General features: G+C 38.9%; 1 protein-coding gene across 1 annotated transcript in view; it reads right to left on the bottom strand.

Annotated features, from left to right (window-relative positions):
• Positions 1 to 1,479: 1,479 nt before the first annotated feature.
• dvl3b (dishevelled segment polarity protein 3b) overlaps positions 1,480 to 15,570 on the bottom strand; it is a 40,252-nt gene continuing 26,161 nt past the window's right edge. Inside the window, exons 4-15 of the mRNA XM_081371958.1 lie at positions 12,889 to 13,031; positions 12,683 to 12,818; positions 11,435 to 11,528; positions 11,256 to 11,325; positions 9,096 to 9,235; positions 8,949 to 9,025; positions 8,789 to 8,856; positions 8,486 to 8,635; positions 6,707 to 6,838; positions 5,157 to 5,324; positions 4,823 to 5,038; positions 1,480 to 3,050 (exon numbers count right to left, since the gene is read on the bottom strand). Coding sequence (XP_081228084.1) covers positions 2,674 to 3,050; positions 4,823 to 5,038; positions 5,157 to 5,324; positions 6,707 to 6,838; positions 8,486 to 8,635; positions 8,789 to 8,856; positions 8,949 to 9,025; positions 9,096 to 9,235; positions 11,256 to 11,325; positions 11,435 to 11,528; positions 12,683 to 12,818; positions 12,889 to 13,031 — 1,771 coding nt within the window. The 3' untranslated portion in view covers positions 1,480 to 2,673. The remainder of the gene's footprint in view (positions 3,051 to 4,822; positions 5,039 to 5,156; positions 5,325 to 6,706; positions 6,839 to 8,485; positions 8,636 to 8,788; positions 8,857 to 8,948; positions 9,026 to 9,095; positions 9,236 to 11,255; positions 11,326 to 11,434; positions 11,529 to 12,682; positions 12,819 to 12,888; positions 13,032 to 15,570) is intronic.

Below are 15,570 nucleotides of genomic sequence, written 5' to 3'. Positions count from 1 at the left end.
TCATCAGACGAGAGTGCAGGAAAAGTTTCATTCTAAGGGTTACAGGTTTGTTTATAAGATGTGAAGTATGTTCTTTTCATCTCGAGATGCTTCATCATTTGGTTCAGTCTGAGTTGTATATAAATTTCAGCTTGTCCCTGGATCTTCTTTTGATGCAGTTAAAATGTAAATCATAGAACGGCTCTTCTGACAGCCAAAGAGAACAAAATACATTTTCCACCATTAAACTACAGCGGACTGTCAAAATCATTGTGGGAAAACATTCTCTATGAGAAAAAATCCACCCATCATTCTCTAGCATGTTAAAACAAAGTGCGAGTGGAAATCAGCCGACGCCCCTGAACTCAGGAGTAAAGCAGCTTCTTGTGAAAAAGAAGTGTGCTTAATTGTATCAAATGTGCACTTGTAGTGTTCTTCAAATCTTAAAAGTATGTTTTTAAAAAACTGTACTTGCCAATAATATAATAATTAATTAAAGGCCATTTAAGTGTACTTAAATATAGTACACATTCATGACTGTGTTTCTTAACATACTGAAGTATACTTAAAATGTGCACTGAACTAATGTAAAATTCAAAGTTTTACTGAAAAAGAAGTACTTATTTTATCACTTGTGTTGACAAACATACTAAAGCACATGTACTTGATTTTAGTTTCAACTGTATGTGATAATATATTTTTTATATAGTACTTTTATATTAAAATAGATTAACTATTAGTATTATTTTATTTAACAGAACAACAATAAAAGTCTAATACTAACATTTATGTTTGCCTTAATGTGCTTTCAAATGTTAAACCATTGAGCTTTTGGTTGTGAGAACAAGATATGGCTTATTGCGATCATCAAAAGTCGCAACCGTTGGGATGAAATTATGTTTTCAGTTTCGACTCACAAACTGCTACTCCACACAAACTCTGCATAATTTGTATTTGGAAACAAAACATGCGCCAACCATCTTGCCAAATTTATAAGGAGAATCGTTTAGAAGTCAAAGAGAACAAAGAGAAGCGTTATGGTCTCCCTGCAGTTTTCCGCAAAAATAAAAGCACAAGGGTTTAATGTTTGAAAACAAATTAAGGCAAGCATAAATATTATTATTTTAATTAAAAAAAATAAAAATCTTAAAATTGTATATATATTTATATATAATTATTAACAATAACAATAATAATATTTCTATTAATAGTTTTTTATAACATATATTTTATTATAATGTATTATGATTACAATGATGATATAAATACTTAATTTTTACAATAGCACGTATTGCAATAGTAAGCTATTTCTTTAATAATTGAATCAAATAAAAATATTTTTAATAATAATAATAATAATAATTGTAGGACGGTTCAGGATTTCTTTCTTTTTTGTCTATTGCTGATCACATGCCTGGGAAGGTCTTGTTTTGTCTTCACGACTGCAAAAGAATGAAAGTGATGTCAAGAAAACCCAGAAAGATCCACACTCAAGTGTTTAGGCAATAAACTATATTTATAAATAAAACAATTTGTTTTGTTTTGTCATAAAACAGTGTACAGTGAGTATTAAATTGAACCATTTAATACTGTTTTCCAATAATTAAACATGTGATAAATGTATCTGAGAAAAACGATCAAAGGTTTACAGAGAAACAATAAAGCAGAGTGCTGATGGTTAATGAAGACAAACATTAACATATTAAGTACTGTGTTGTTTGAGGAAGAGTGAGAGAGTGAAGAGAGCTGCTCTTCATCACATTATTATAGTGCATCATCAGGTTCATTCAGGGGTGCTGATAATATTGAAACATTAAAGGTTCATTTTGATCTTCATCACTGCTGCAGGTTCAGCACACGTAGAATATTACAAAGAATAACTGAATATCTCCCAAATTAATTTCTTTAAATCAACATCAAATCATAAATGACTTGAGCTACTTAATTAATATAAGTCCCTGGTCTTATTGTGCACAATTCATTGGTTCACGTTATTAAAAACAAAAACAACATCATGTATCATGTTTAATAAATTCATTTTAACCCGAAGGTAAGGCAGACTTTAAAAGTCCTGTCTGTAAACTTAAAAACTCTCTTTTTTTAACTCTCTCTCACTCTCCACAATTATTAGCAGAAAATTAAAAGTCATAAATACAAAATAATTGCCAAAGATTCTATCTTTTGATAGCATTTGTCTTTTTTAAAATCATTAAAAATGATTTGTTCATCCTTTAAAAAGCAAAAGGTGATTTAAAGAAGTAGAAGATTACCTCACTTTTCTTCCCATGTCTCATGCTTTTCTTTCATTTTGCTTGATAAACAGATCTTAGCTTGAGGATAATAAACTGGTCAGAGGACAAAATATTATAAAATGCAGGTAAAGTACATAAAAAGTACACAAAAACCAGCAAGCATTCAGCTTCACTCAGACTTCATCACTGCATCCCACAGAGTCCCCATTACTCAGAGAACTCCGGTCTCTGAGGGCATGATGGGATGCGTGATCTGTTCCGGTCTTCTTCACTGAAGAAAGTGCAAGCCACAGGACACAGGAGGGACATTAGGAGGGACACTCGGCGCGCTCCACCAGCTAAAATGTCAATGCATCTCTTTCTGGTCTTCCTCCCCATCTTTCTTTCTTGATTTCACATGCCTGCGCATGTTGAGTCGGCCCTCTGGGTCACCTGAAGCACATCACATGACGTCGACGAAGAACTCGCTGGGGTTCCCCATGGCCATGCGGAAAGATTGGCGCGAGGCAGTGAGTTCGGGTGGCACCGAGGACAGGTCTCGGTCTGGAGGAGAGCCCGCTGCTGCTGCGGAGGGCGTCTGTGGAGGGAGGCCGGGCGGTACACACACCAGGCTCTGGGCGTGAGAGTGTGTGCTTCGGATGGTGTGTGAGCTACGCACGCTGTGTTCGCTAGGGGGCGCTGCAGAGCGTTCGCTGGGAGCCTTCTCTCTTTTCTCGGACTCGCTGCCACTGCCAGATCGGCCTCCAGACTCCTGCGCTCCAGCCGCTGCGTTCGCCTCGTTTTTGCTACCGCTGCGATTCGAGCCGCTGCTTCGGCTACCTGTGAGTGAAATTAAAAAAAGGAAAAGTGAGACTTTCTGTTTAAAATATGGTTTTTCCATCACTGAATTCGCCTTATGAACGGATGAGGCTGTCACTTTACGTTCGAAAATCGATTGCACAATCAATCGGACCAACCAACAGAAGCTCTCGGAGCGCGTCCAGCTCGTAACGACACGCCCGCAGCGAACGCGCGTCACACAGCGACTGCAGGCTCTGACACACACACATAACAGCAAATTATACTTCTGCATAATGTGTCTCTTTTTACTACGAAAATGTGAATTCTGCTGGTATTCAGACAGTCTCATGAATACAGATACAGCTACGGGCTACAGTCTGCAATCGCCTACGTAGGTGAAATTTGTTTGACATTTCTAATCGTAAACACAGCCACGTTGAAGACTGAGGTAATGTTTTCATTGATGTTATGGCAGTCCACTCTGCTTATTGTTTTTCGAGAATGTTGCACTCCTGTTTGTCATTGTGCACGAAACTTAACTCCAATAAATCATCAGGAATATTTGCTGACTTGTGCGCGTCTCAAGCGCCCTCTTTACGTTCGTCCTAATACCTGTTAGTTGTCCGTGGGTTTGCCCATACATGGAAACATCGTTTAGACAAGGAAAATCGATTTTACAATCGATTAATGAACACTTGTGTCTCAAAAATCGAACAGGATTTTTTTTTTTAAAGTGACAGCCCTAATACAGGGTTAGGATAAGGATTATTTGCACTCTGAAAGTGATTTTCTGGGGCATTTTTGAAAAATAATTACCTTAATTAAATATATCTATGCTGTTTTCTTTTGTAAAATATTTCAATTTAAACAATGAACCCATAAAATTGAAAATTATGTCATCATTTACTCATCCTCAAGTTGTTCCAAAACCTGCATGAGTTTCTTTCTTCTGCTGAACACAAAAGAAGATATTTTGAAGAATGTCGGTAGCCAAACAGTTGATGGGGATGACCCATTGACTTCCATAGTATTTTTTCCCCATACTATGGAAGTCAATGAGGTCCATCAACTGTTTGGCTACCGACATTCTTCAAAATATCTTCTTTTGTGTTCAGCAGAAGAAAGAAATTTTGGGTGAATTTTCATTTTTGGTTAAATTATCAATCAGGGTATTAGTTTGTAACTAATTTGATCAACATCAACAAAAGCCATCTTTACCTTGTCAAGTTGGCACAGAAGCTGCATCTGACGTGGCATTTTTATGTACACTTATAAAGACTGTTTAAAGCTGCTGGCATCAATGCATTTACACAACAATTGCATAATGTTATGGGATCAATGTAATTTTAAATATCCTACATAAAGTATATAAATGATCAAATTAAAAAAAACAGTAACTCATTACAGGGTAAGGCTGAAATATTATGAAAATTCATATAATATTATGGTTCTAATGTTGCGATTGGTTATAACATGTGCGATTGGTTATAATGCTGCAAAAACAGCGTAAAAAGAAAACTTTACATTGACATTTAATTTTAATCACGACTAATCTAAATGTCTCTGATTGGCCAATGAATACAGAAACTTGTGATTGGTTATAATGCTCAAGGCTGCAAAAATCCATGTAATAAGAAATCTTTGAAATTGAAGAATCAATTGACACTTTTCATTTATTTCACTTTAATCGCAATAAATGTAGTTTAATTGTATAGAGGCCTTACTTGCCCCCTTATTTTGAATTTGAGGGGCATTTTTGTATATTTTGGTGGTATTTTTGCCCCAAGCCCCCAGGTAGGATGCAGTCTCACCTTCGCTGTGAGGGCTACCGACGCTGCCGCCCCCTGCAGTGAAGCTGTATGTGGGATCGTGCACTGGATGGGGATTGTACGGGTGAGGGATCGGGTACTGATAAGGGAAGGTGAGAGGCCAGGGAGCCACCCCAGCGTGGGGCAACGGGGCCAGAGTGTCCTGGTCAGACGCCCCACTAGAACCATCATGGTCATGCAAGGTGAGACTGGCCATATCTGAGAGAGAAGAGGAACAAACAGGAGGGAAATAGAGTTTACTTCAAATTAATAAATAAAAGATGCTTCAACGTGAAAGAGTGGGGAGAAATCTAAGATCTAAAGATCATGCACTCACTGCCACAGAGGTCACCAAAGATGTAGTAGCACTGTTCAGAGAAGGTGATCTTGTTGACAGTGTGGCGGATGTAGCCGGCTTTTAACAGGTTGCTGGCGTATTTGCGTGCCTCCCGTCTGTCAGTGAAGCCCTCGACGTGATGATACAGCCAATCCACCACATCTGAACCTGATAGGAAAAACAAATATTTCACCTTTGAAGACACTGTTGTCCTAGCAGAATATGCTCAGGTGTAATTCATCACATTAACTATCAACATTAACAACCACAAACCCTCCAAATACTGTCTGTCTTCATTTTGAACAGCGCATCTATTGTTTTATAATAAAAAATCTAACATTTGTGTAATGTTTTGGTGCTTGAAAAGTATACTATCTTTCTTAAAGAGATAGCTCAACCAAAAATACAAATTCTCTCATCAGTTACTCACCCTCATTTAAATGAGTTATGAACGCAAACAAAGATTTTTATAAACAAATAATCCATCTCTGTGAGTTCGAAAGTTGACGTACACACAGCCATCATTGTTTTAACCCATCAGCCCCAGTGGATGAATCCATGTCTTCTAAAGCAAAGTGATAACTGTATGTAAGAAAAATAGTAATATGTTTAATCATATAAACTATCACTTTTGTCCAACTGTCGTATGTGCTTTTAAGGGCTGTAAACATAAGCGCATTGTGAAGCTCACGTGAGAAGTGCAGTGGACTGTCAAGCTTCACAACACGCTTCAGAAGACATTGATTCTTCCACATGGGTCGTACGGATTAATGTAACGATGACTGTGTGTGCTTTTTGGAGCGTCGTCATTTCAGAACCTATTCACTTGCATTATATGGACTCCCAGAGATCAGTAAAAGATCCCTTTAAGTGTCTAAATACATTTGTATGTTGATGTTTTAAAATTAAAAAAGTGGAAAATTACATTTTTAAAGTGGGCATCATGTTAAAAATCACCCCATCTATTTTATTGTGAACAATTCATCGGTGCATACATTTCATTTCTTTTATTATAACCTCGTAATGTTTAATCAAAATGTCATAACTGGATCTTCCGGTGAAAACGCCTTCTCTTTGATGACTTCCCCAATCATTAGTCACTTAAATCCACCCTGAAAGCTCACGTTCATCTGCCTCCACTTTTGAGTGTCACGCCCACATTTCAACATCCAATCAATCATCCAATCTGATGAATAGAACCAAGTCCCGCCTACATTTGGCCTTTTTCGCTAATCCGTTATGCTCAGATGTACAGCACGATATGGAAGAAACAATCTGTTGCTACTTCCATTTAATTTCTTTTAAAAGAGATAAAAATCCACTTGACATCCATTTATGGTGACATGCATTTATGTCAAATATTTCAATTCTTTGAAATTAATTATTATTCAGAACAATTATGGCTGTTACCAATCAAATCAAATACAAAAGTGGCTGTAAACTGGATAGATACTGAAAATTATGGAAAAATGTAGATTTATTTTAGGTGGTATTTCCTCCCCACGCCCAGATTAGTTTCTGAATGTTAAAGAATGAGGGTGCAGTTTTACCTATGAATGCATTTGGGATGGTAATCTTCAGCCACATTCTGTCTCGCACCTCCAAGCCTGACTCTGGCGATGCCATCGCTTTGGCTATTGCTGCCATGTCACTGTGGATGGACAGATGGAAATCCTCGAACCCTGCAGAGTAAAGCACAGTCAGAAGGTGCAGAGCAGTCCACAGATGTGGGAGAGTTACAAAGATGTGCTCCGTGAGAACATCAAGGTGCTGTAGCCATTACCAACTGATCTGAGAAGAGTTTCTGATTTCTCAAACATTACTAATTGAATTTCCCTTGTGAAAAAGAAGTGTGCTTAATTGTAATCAATGTGCACTTGTAGTGTGCTTCAAATCTTAAAAATATGTTCAAACAAATGTACAACCCCATTTCCAGAATTTTGTTGGTTTTTGTTTTTTAAAAAATGATAATTTTGTAAAATGCAATAATCTGTGGTTTGTTAATTCTCTTTAAAATGTATTTAACTGATAAAAGTACAAAGAAAAGATTTCCAGTGTTTTCACTGACCAATTTAATTGTATTTTGAAAATATAAACGATTTTTGATTTTGATGGCTGCAACACACTCCAAAAAAGTTGGGACAGAGGCATGTTTACCACTGTGTCACGATGGTCTTTTGGACCATCTGAGATGAGCTTGGACCCAGAGAACTCGCCAGCATCTCTGCATAGAATTGAACAATAACCTTCTTTTTCTTCCTTGAAGCAGCGGTCGACTGGTAAGTGACAACTGTTTTCCAAAGTACTCCCAAGCACAAGTGGCTACAATATCAAGTGTCCAAAAACATTACATTCAGTTCACTCTTAAGTATGTTCTTTTAAAGTCCTCATGAAATTAAAAATTGACCATATTTACTTCGTTAGCACACATTAATGGTCTTAAGGTGAACATTTAATCCGAGCAAGTTAATATTCAGAAAAACATTGTTTGTCATGCTAATCATGGTAATCAAAATCTGAAAAGTTACTTCTGGTCTGGAATGAGGTTCCCTTTCCAATGATGTCAGTTTGACGGCTTGGGTTGAAAACGCTTCACCACTCCCCTTCAACCGTCAGTCTGCTATGAGCGAGAGATGGAGAGGAGGTGCGCTAAAATAAAACCCTGCCCTCTATTCGATATTACATTTCACTTGGAAATACGTCACAACACTAAAGTAAAATCAGTTGCTACTTCCGGTTCACCGGTACTTTAAAGGGTAACTCTTGCCAAAATGCAAACTTTCATTTAAAAGCATAATTAGAATGGAAACGCCACTTTTAAGTTTGACCGTATTTTCGTTTTCAGTCAAATTACCTTTTGAATGGGAGTGCTTGGGGCACGACTATGATAGCATCAAAATCGCTATTTTTAAAACACTAAGAAGGCTCGACACAACATGAAACTTTGCTCGAAGTATCACCAGGGGCTCTACACATGAACTCGAGCATTGAGAACATTGTTTGTGTACACAGAGTCTACTAAAAATAAAGATTTTGAACAACTCACTATAGCTGTGTCCGCCGGCATTTTGACAGTCAAAAATAGTCGATCTCCGAATGTGAATGAACTGACTCTGCTTCTTTTCCACAAGGGTGGACCTAATTTCCAATGTACAGTTTTTGTATTTCATTCAAGACAAATTTTTGATTTTCATTTGACACACTCAGTTGATAAGGGCTACGATCGAAACACAGTAAGCAGTGGACTGGCAGATGAAGTCATCCTCTGGCGACAGACAGCGGGCACAGCAGAGGTGGACTATGGGAAGGGTGGGTGGATAAACACTTACGCTCAGTCTCTGGAATGGAGCTTGTGATGGAGGAGCTGGTGGAGGTGATTGTACTCATGGAAGGGCTCATACCGTACACTGGGTACGCCCCCGTCATAGCGGCCGTGTGAGACACCCAGGCAGCAGGGTCTATGGGACGGATCGGCTCACCTGGACAAACACAGGGGAAGCCAACGGCCTGGTCACTTGCTACCAAAAAGGTCAAGAACAGTAAAAGAAAGTAGTTTAACTGTGAAAGTGAAATGGTTGCGATAACCACTTCAGGTTGACTTGAACAGCACTGTAACCCAGCATCTCTCTTACTTCTTGGGAGGGTGAAACAGCTACGGGGGTTTGGATCCCAACATTTGGCCACAGTCAGTATGATGGGCCTGTAAACGTGAAGATGCACGACGTCAGTGCTGATATAAATATCATCTAGCCCGTAACATGAGAAGCGAACTTCACAGCATCCACTTCTTACCCAGGTTTATGGACAATCTCTCGCAGCACCCTCACTGCATCATCATTACTCATGTTCTCAAAGTTGATATCGTTCACCTACAACACAAAAGCAACTCTTAGAAATCTCTTAGAAACAGCCGAAACAGACCATGACAGAGTGACTGACCTGCAGAAGCATGTCACCAGGCTCAATGCGTCCGTCAGCAGCCACCGCACCGCCCTTCATGATGGAGCCGATGTAGATCCCTCCATCACCTCTCTCATTACTCTGCCCGACTATACTAATCCCCAGAAAATTATACTTCTCTATAGCAAGAGAGAAAAACAAAATGGAGAGATGAGGAGCAAAGTATAGATTTAGTATAATGAGAGTGCTGTAAAACACTATTCACAATTTTTATTTTCAGAAACTTTCATTAAAATTTAGTAACATCAGAAAATGTCTAATAAGGGGAGAACTTCCACTCTCACTACACTTCCGGCTTCTGAACTGGTTGCAGTTCCACTCTGGTTCCACATGAGGGCGCTCACAGGACGAGTGCAGAATGAATGGAGGTCTATGGCGCTATACACATCAAAATCCACTTTTCTAAGGATATAATTTTTTGTCTAGTAATTTGAATGTTGTATTCGAAAGGAGATGAAAAGAAATTACACATTGCTGGATGTTAGATTTTTTAGAGTCACTTATTTGCTTTAAAAAGTCTTTTAAAATGTCAACGACGTCATTCACATCGTACGACCAGAGATACCGCTTTACGGCAATCCTTCAGTCACTTTAGTGCTTTCGCGCTCTGCACTTTCTTTTCTCTCGAGGCATCGACAACACAACTGACACAGGGAAACACACGTGCTCGAAGAGTTTTTGTTTTGTTGTTTTAAAAGACCATCAAGCGGTATCTCTGGTCGTAATCAGTCCTTCACTGACCAATCAGCGTTCATTAGCAGAATGCTAGCGTGTTATGGGCAACAACAACTCAACCTGTAAGAAATCAAAAAGGCATAAGTACTCGTTCATTCAACTTTCGACCTATAACCCATGTTGAACTTGCAAAACCTACAATCAAATCTGAGATTTCTCAACGGCGATCGGGTGAAAGAGACAAATTTAGCCGTCTAGCTCCATAGACTTCCATTCATTCTGCACTCATGGGTGATCGCCCCCAGTGGAACTCTGGTGGAACTACAACCAAAATTCGGTACAATAGGACTTAATAGGGAGTGGCCAGGCTCTCCGTAGACGGGCTCTGATAACATCCTCAACCTCTTGTATGATTAAACGAAGACTTAAATAGTAAATTAAAAGAAACATACGGCATTTTCTAAATACATGATATAGATGAATTTTTGTGAATAATTCATCCGTGCACGTTTCTTTATTTTTATTTTTCAATTTACCTTTTAATGTTTAATAAAAATGCCATAACTGGATCCTCTAGTAAAAATGACAAACTTCTCTCTAGTTACGTAGGCATGACTTCCCCATAATATTGTCTACTTAAAGGTGCAGTATGCAGAAATGTTCAGTTACCGTTTGTACAACATTCACACGCGGCCCCTAGCCTTTAGCAGGGCTTCTGGATCTTGAGCTTCAGACACGGACGATAAAGTCCCGCCTTGACATGCGCCGTTATCGGCTGGAGCGACACACCCACGGGCCAATTTAGAACAACCAATGCATAGAACCAAATCCCGGTGTGCACACATTTTGTAATTCTTAGGTAATGATTTTTGTCCTATGGGATCTTCCCAGCTAACAAAACTAAGTTGTCAGAACGCTTTGCTAACATTCCCATTAGGTTAGGAAAACGTTATTTCTGAATGTTTTTTAAACATTGAAAACGTCCAGTTTTTTTAACGTATTAAGAACGTTTTTTTCTTGGTTAATGTGAACGTTAAAGGAACATTCCCTTCACTCATTTTGAAAATGTTATTAAAACGTTATTTCTGAATGTTTTTTAAACGTTGAAAATGTCAAAAAAAATTCTTGGTTTATGTGAATGTTACAGGAACATTATTTCAGGAAAGTTTTTTACTAACATTTACATAACTTTTACATAACGATAGTGAAAGAACATGAGAACATTCCCTGTTAGCTGGGTTGGACTTCAGGCCTTATGTTTTTTTTATTTAATTTATTTAAAATTTCAATTTGATTTGGTGCGCACATTCTCCAATATTCTTTAGCTACCTGTGTCTGATAACTGAAGTCCTGCTCTACATTTCTGTCTCATTACTGAAGTTAGTGAATTTTGTTCATGTTGTCTTTAAAAGAGTGGCGAATGTTCGACGGCAGACACACAGATATACATGTGCACATACTCACCCATGTTTAATGTGACAGTTATGATGTTCAGAGACATGGTGGAGTCAGTTATGCTGCTGAACGATGAGGACTGGAGAGATCGAGAGAAAGAGAGCGAGAGGTGAGGACACACTTAAAGAGACAGTTCAACACTGATAGCCGGACACAAACACAATGTTTATCAGGCACAGGAGTCTCACCCTCTCCATCCTGGGTGCTTTGGGTTTCCGTCTGCGGCGCCGATGGCGTCTCATGAGACGTGACGATGTGCTCTGCTCCGTAGAGCTGCTGAACCTGCAGTGGCATCACAGATGAATCTTCAAAACATCATATTTAGTGTCTTTTGTGCACATATAATGCACATTACAGTCCTCTCAGCTCTGACTGGTCCTGATAGTCATGTGATGCTTACCATCCAATCCTTTGAATTAGTGTGGTAGTGTATCAGACCATGGAAAACCATGCTTTGTGTTGGCTTTCCAGAGCATGTGATTTGAATGTGCATTAAGTCATCTTCATGAGGAGATACGTTTGTGTTTAAAGGAGCCATATTCTATACTTAACATGAATAGTTTCTACTCTTACAATCTGTCTGTAAAATTTCAACATGCCTACATGCAAATTACCTTTGTTAATACTGACCTCTAGTAAATTCCAGAATAGTTAACGCTTAAGCTTAAATGTCCTTAAAATTTAGTAAAAATGCAAAATATTTTTAATTCGAGATTTTATTATCTTTATGCAAACATACTGTGCATAAACTGCTAGGACTTTTTGCATTTTTACATTATTTTCAGGCCCATCAAGTGCATCATCATTCTGCCCCATAATTCTCATTACTGTGATGTGAAGTACATTCTCATTACAGTAACATAAAAAAAAAGATTAACAAATATCTTATTTTACTATTATTAAGATTATAATAATTTAATACACTGTATTACTGTAATAATTTAATGGACTGTATGCATGTAATGTAATATAGTGTAATGAAAATGATCATGATGAGAAAGACAATGCCAGATGCATTACAATATTGTGAATTGGGGCTAAATCTGCTTTATTGTCCTAAAAAATAATCTCACAATGCAAACAATTCTCAAGGTGCTAATAGTAGAGTAGATTGCTTTTTCTCTTTACAGTCTGACTGACCAACGTGCATTTTAAGTGTGGGTTTATTAGACATCATAGATACCACAATAGTAGACCGGCAGAGGAGAAAAACAATTTGTTTCCACTAATGGCTGCATGAAAGCAGAGAAAAAACTGTGCAGGAAATGTTTTTCATTTAATGGCCCTGTTGATGAGTTTTCATAAACACTGTGTGGACTAGGAGCTTTGCATTGTGAAAGTCTACATACATTATGTCTACATCAGACTTCCGTTTTAAAAGAGCCAGAAAAATCCTTGTTTCTCATGTGTTGAAAGTCTCTCAGCGCAAGTCTCACCTGCTGGCCGAGTCGTCCTCCTCGGAGTCGAAGAAGCTGGTGGTGTCCAGCTCACTGCTCATGAGCGTGGACGAGCTCTCGTAGCCCGCGGTCTCCTGTCTGCGCTCCGGCCGAGAGTGACCGTTCAACCGGCCTCCTGCAGCACACAACACTCAGCAAACAAGCCTTGCTCACAAAACAGCCAGGGCGGACCTGAGGAAACTCACCATGGTCATGTGCATCTTTCCTACGGGGCCTTTCTCTCTCCCTCTCTCTGTCCTTCTCTCGGTCTCGGTCTCTTCGCAGCGATGGACCGACCTCAGGCTCGGTGTCGTCGCCCAGGTCATCCTGACTTCCTGCGGCATTCGCACTGCATGAAATAAGAAAGATGAAGGCTGGGTGTTCAGAAGACAGGCAGTGATACACACATCGCTGAGTGACACATGCCACACACACACACAATTCACACTTGTAGGCTTTTTAAAGATAAGCTAGTGATCTGTGAACAACATTTCTGAACGGGTTCTACTTAAAGCAACACCTAAGCACTTTTTTCACCGGCTTTGGAAATAACGATGTCCACAGACAAAGTAGAGTATGTTGCATGATTTTATTAAAGTATGATGTATTGCGACATCAGAAACGGCTATTTTTTATATAGGCTCCACCTATCGGCTATAGTAACGCTTGCCGTAAAGCAAGTCAAATTTGAACTACAGATCCACTACCCGATCTGGCAAACTTGCATAGTGCGGTTATAGCCGATAGAGGGTTGCAAAGCGAATGCAGAAGTGCCGTTCACCCTGTTATGACTGTTGATGAACCACTGAAACGATTTTGGAAACATTATTTTAAGCCTGCCTGAAACGCTCTGTTTTAGCTCTTTTAAAAAAGCCCAGTCTGCTCTGATTGGTCAGCTGGTCCAGTCTGTTGTGATTGGTCAACCGCTTAGAGCGCATGCCAGAAATTGAACACCCCTTACCATAATCAGGTTTCAGCCCCCGAAGCATCATGGGCAGCTGTAAACAGTATTATACTGTATCAAGCCCTATTCAGACAGGACTAGTTGAACATGGAGAGGTGGGGTAAAGTAATTATTACCAGAGCTTCTCTGTGATTTTAGTCCCGTCCGAATGTGCCATCTCAGTAATCATTACGGACAATGTCAGTAAAGATTACAGCGACTTTTACCTTCAGTAAAAAGGTCCGAAAAAATGACCTCAGGTAATACTAATCCCGTGAGAATAGACCTGCTGTAAATATGTAAGTAAATATTTCATCATTTCCTGTTTAAAAGTAGTTTTCCGCGTTTTTTCAAGTATGGAGACGCTTGAAAAAGCATTCAGTTGCGTTCTAGACGCTGGGACGAGTCTGTGGCAAAACTCAAGTGTTTTCCACACACCATTCAGATCAGAAAGAAGATCGAAGCACTTGTTAGAGGCACGAAACATCTTTTAGCGTTAGGTAAGTGCCTTTTACCAACACAATCCAATCTGAAGTTAATTAATACATCGTTCAACCGGACATAACTGTTATAATTGTTATTATAAGGTAACTGGTCCCTGAGGTCATATGTATAAATAAAATATAGATTATATGTGTTTGCGCACGTGATATCAGGAAGCAACGTAATACGCACATGACGACAGGAGAGTGACGGCGATGTGCAAATCGAGTTACCCCTCCCACTTCTGCTAGTTTACTGAGATATCTTATCCCGTGCGAACAGACGTCCTGTGGTAAAATTACATTACTCCATCTACCCTTGTAAAGTTAATCCCGTCTGAATAGGGCTATAGTCACAGAAATGATGGCAGGACAAACAAGGCGTTTCAGGATGAGATTAAATCTCTTTTGTGTTGTGTTGTCTTTGTGCTTTGTAACCTTCCAGACAGTTTACATGCACAAACATCTGTATTACACGCTAAAGTACACAAAATGTGTATGCATATAACGAAATCGTACAATGTACAGTAAACATTCACAGTGAAAATGATCACAAATAACCATTCTCAGCTCAGAAAGTTGTGATTTAAAGACAACTCCAGTTTGTGATTTGGCAGCATAAATGTCATCTGAAGTGTTTGGGGGTAAAGCACAGCTTCTGTGTGAGAGGATCACCAGCAGAGGGCGCTCACGGGTTGCTGCTGTATTTCTCTTAACTACATTTGGCTGTGTTCACTCACAGTGCATGAATAATTAATTAACCTGGACACAAACACAGCTCACACACTCTCACAGAGGGGAGTCATGCTGCCTGACAGACAGAACAGGAAACACACACACACACACACACACACACACACACACACACACACACACACACACACACACACACACACACACACACACACACACACAGACAGACAGACAGGAAACACCAGCAAGACAAACAACTATGCACACACATGTGGTTACACGCAGATAAAGAGACCTACTGACCAACAATGCCACAAACAGACCTGTGGGAAAAACTCCAAGCCTGGAGGGCTACACACTCATACCGGCAGCAAAACAACAAATATCAAAATCTATATAAAAAGGGCTGCATGATTTTGTCAAAGTAAATCACATTGGTATTATTTTGACAAACACTGAGTGAGAAATTTGAACTGTGAAATCATAAACATTTAAAATCACAACAGAGCACAACAATAACCGGCCTGGGTTCCTGAAGTATTTTTCTCATTAAAATTCTCCATAGGGATTTTTTAAAAATTCAATAAAGAATAAAGCCATGAACCACATGCACCTTTGAAATCAAACAGATCCGTATTATATCTGTTATTTGTTGCATGTTATTTGCAATTAAATTAAAATGTATTATAGTTTAAAGTTAAATTAGCTGAACCTAAAGAGTGTTTTTGACACACTTAAGTAGGACTTACGTACATCTTTATATTTATGGT

This window comes from Scardinius erythrophthalmus (assembly GCF_964197995.2).
Source record: "Scardinius erythrophthalmus genome assembly, chromosome: 8".
NCBI lineage: Eukaryota > Metazoa > Chordata > Actinopteri > Cypriniformes > Leuciscidae > Scardinius > Scardinius erythrophthalmus.
Note: the sequence above shows the minus strand (reverse complement) of the source record. Positions and strands in the feature narration are given on the sequence as shown.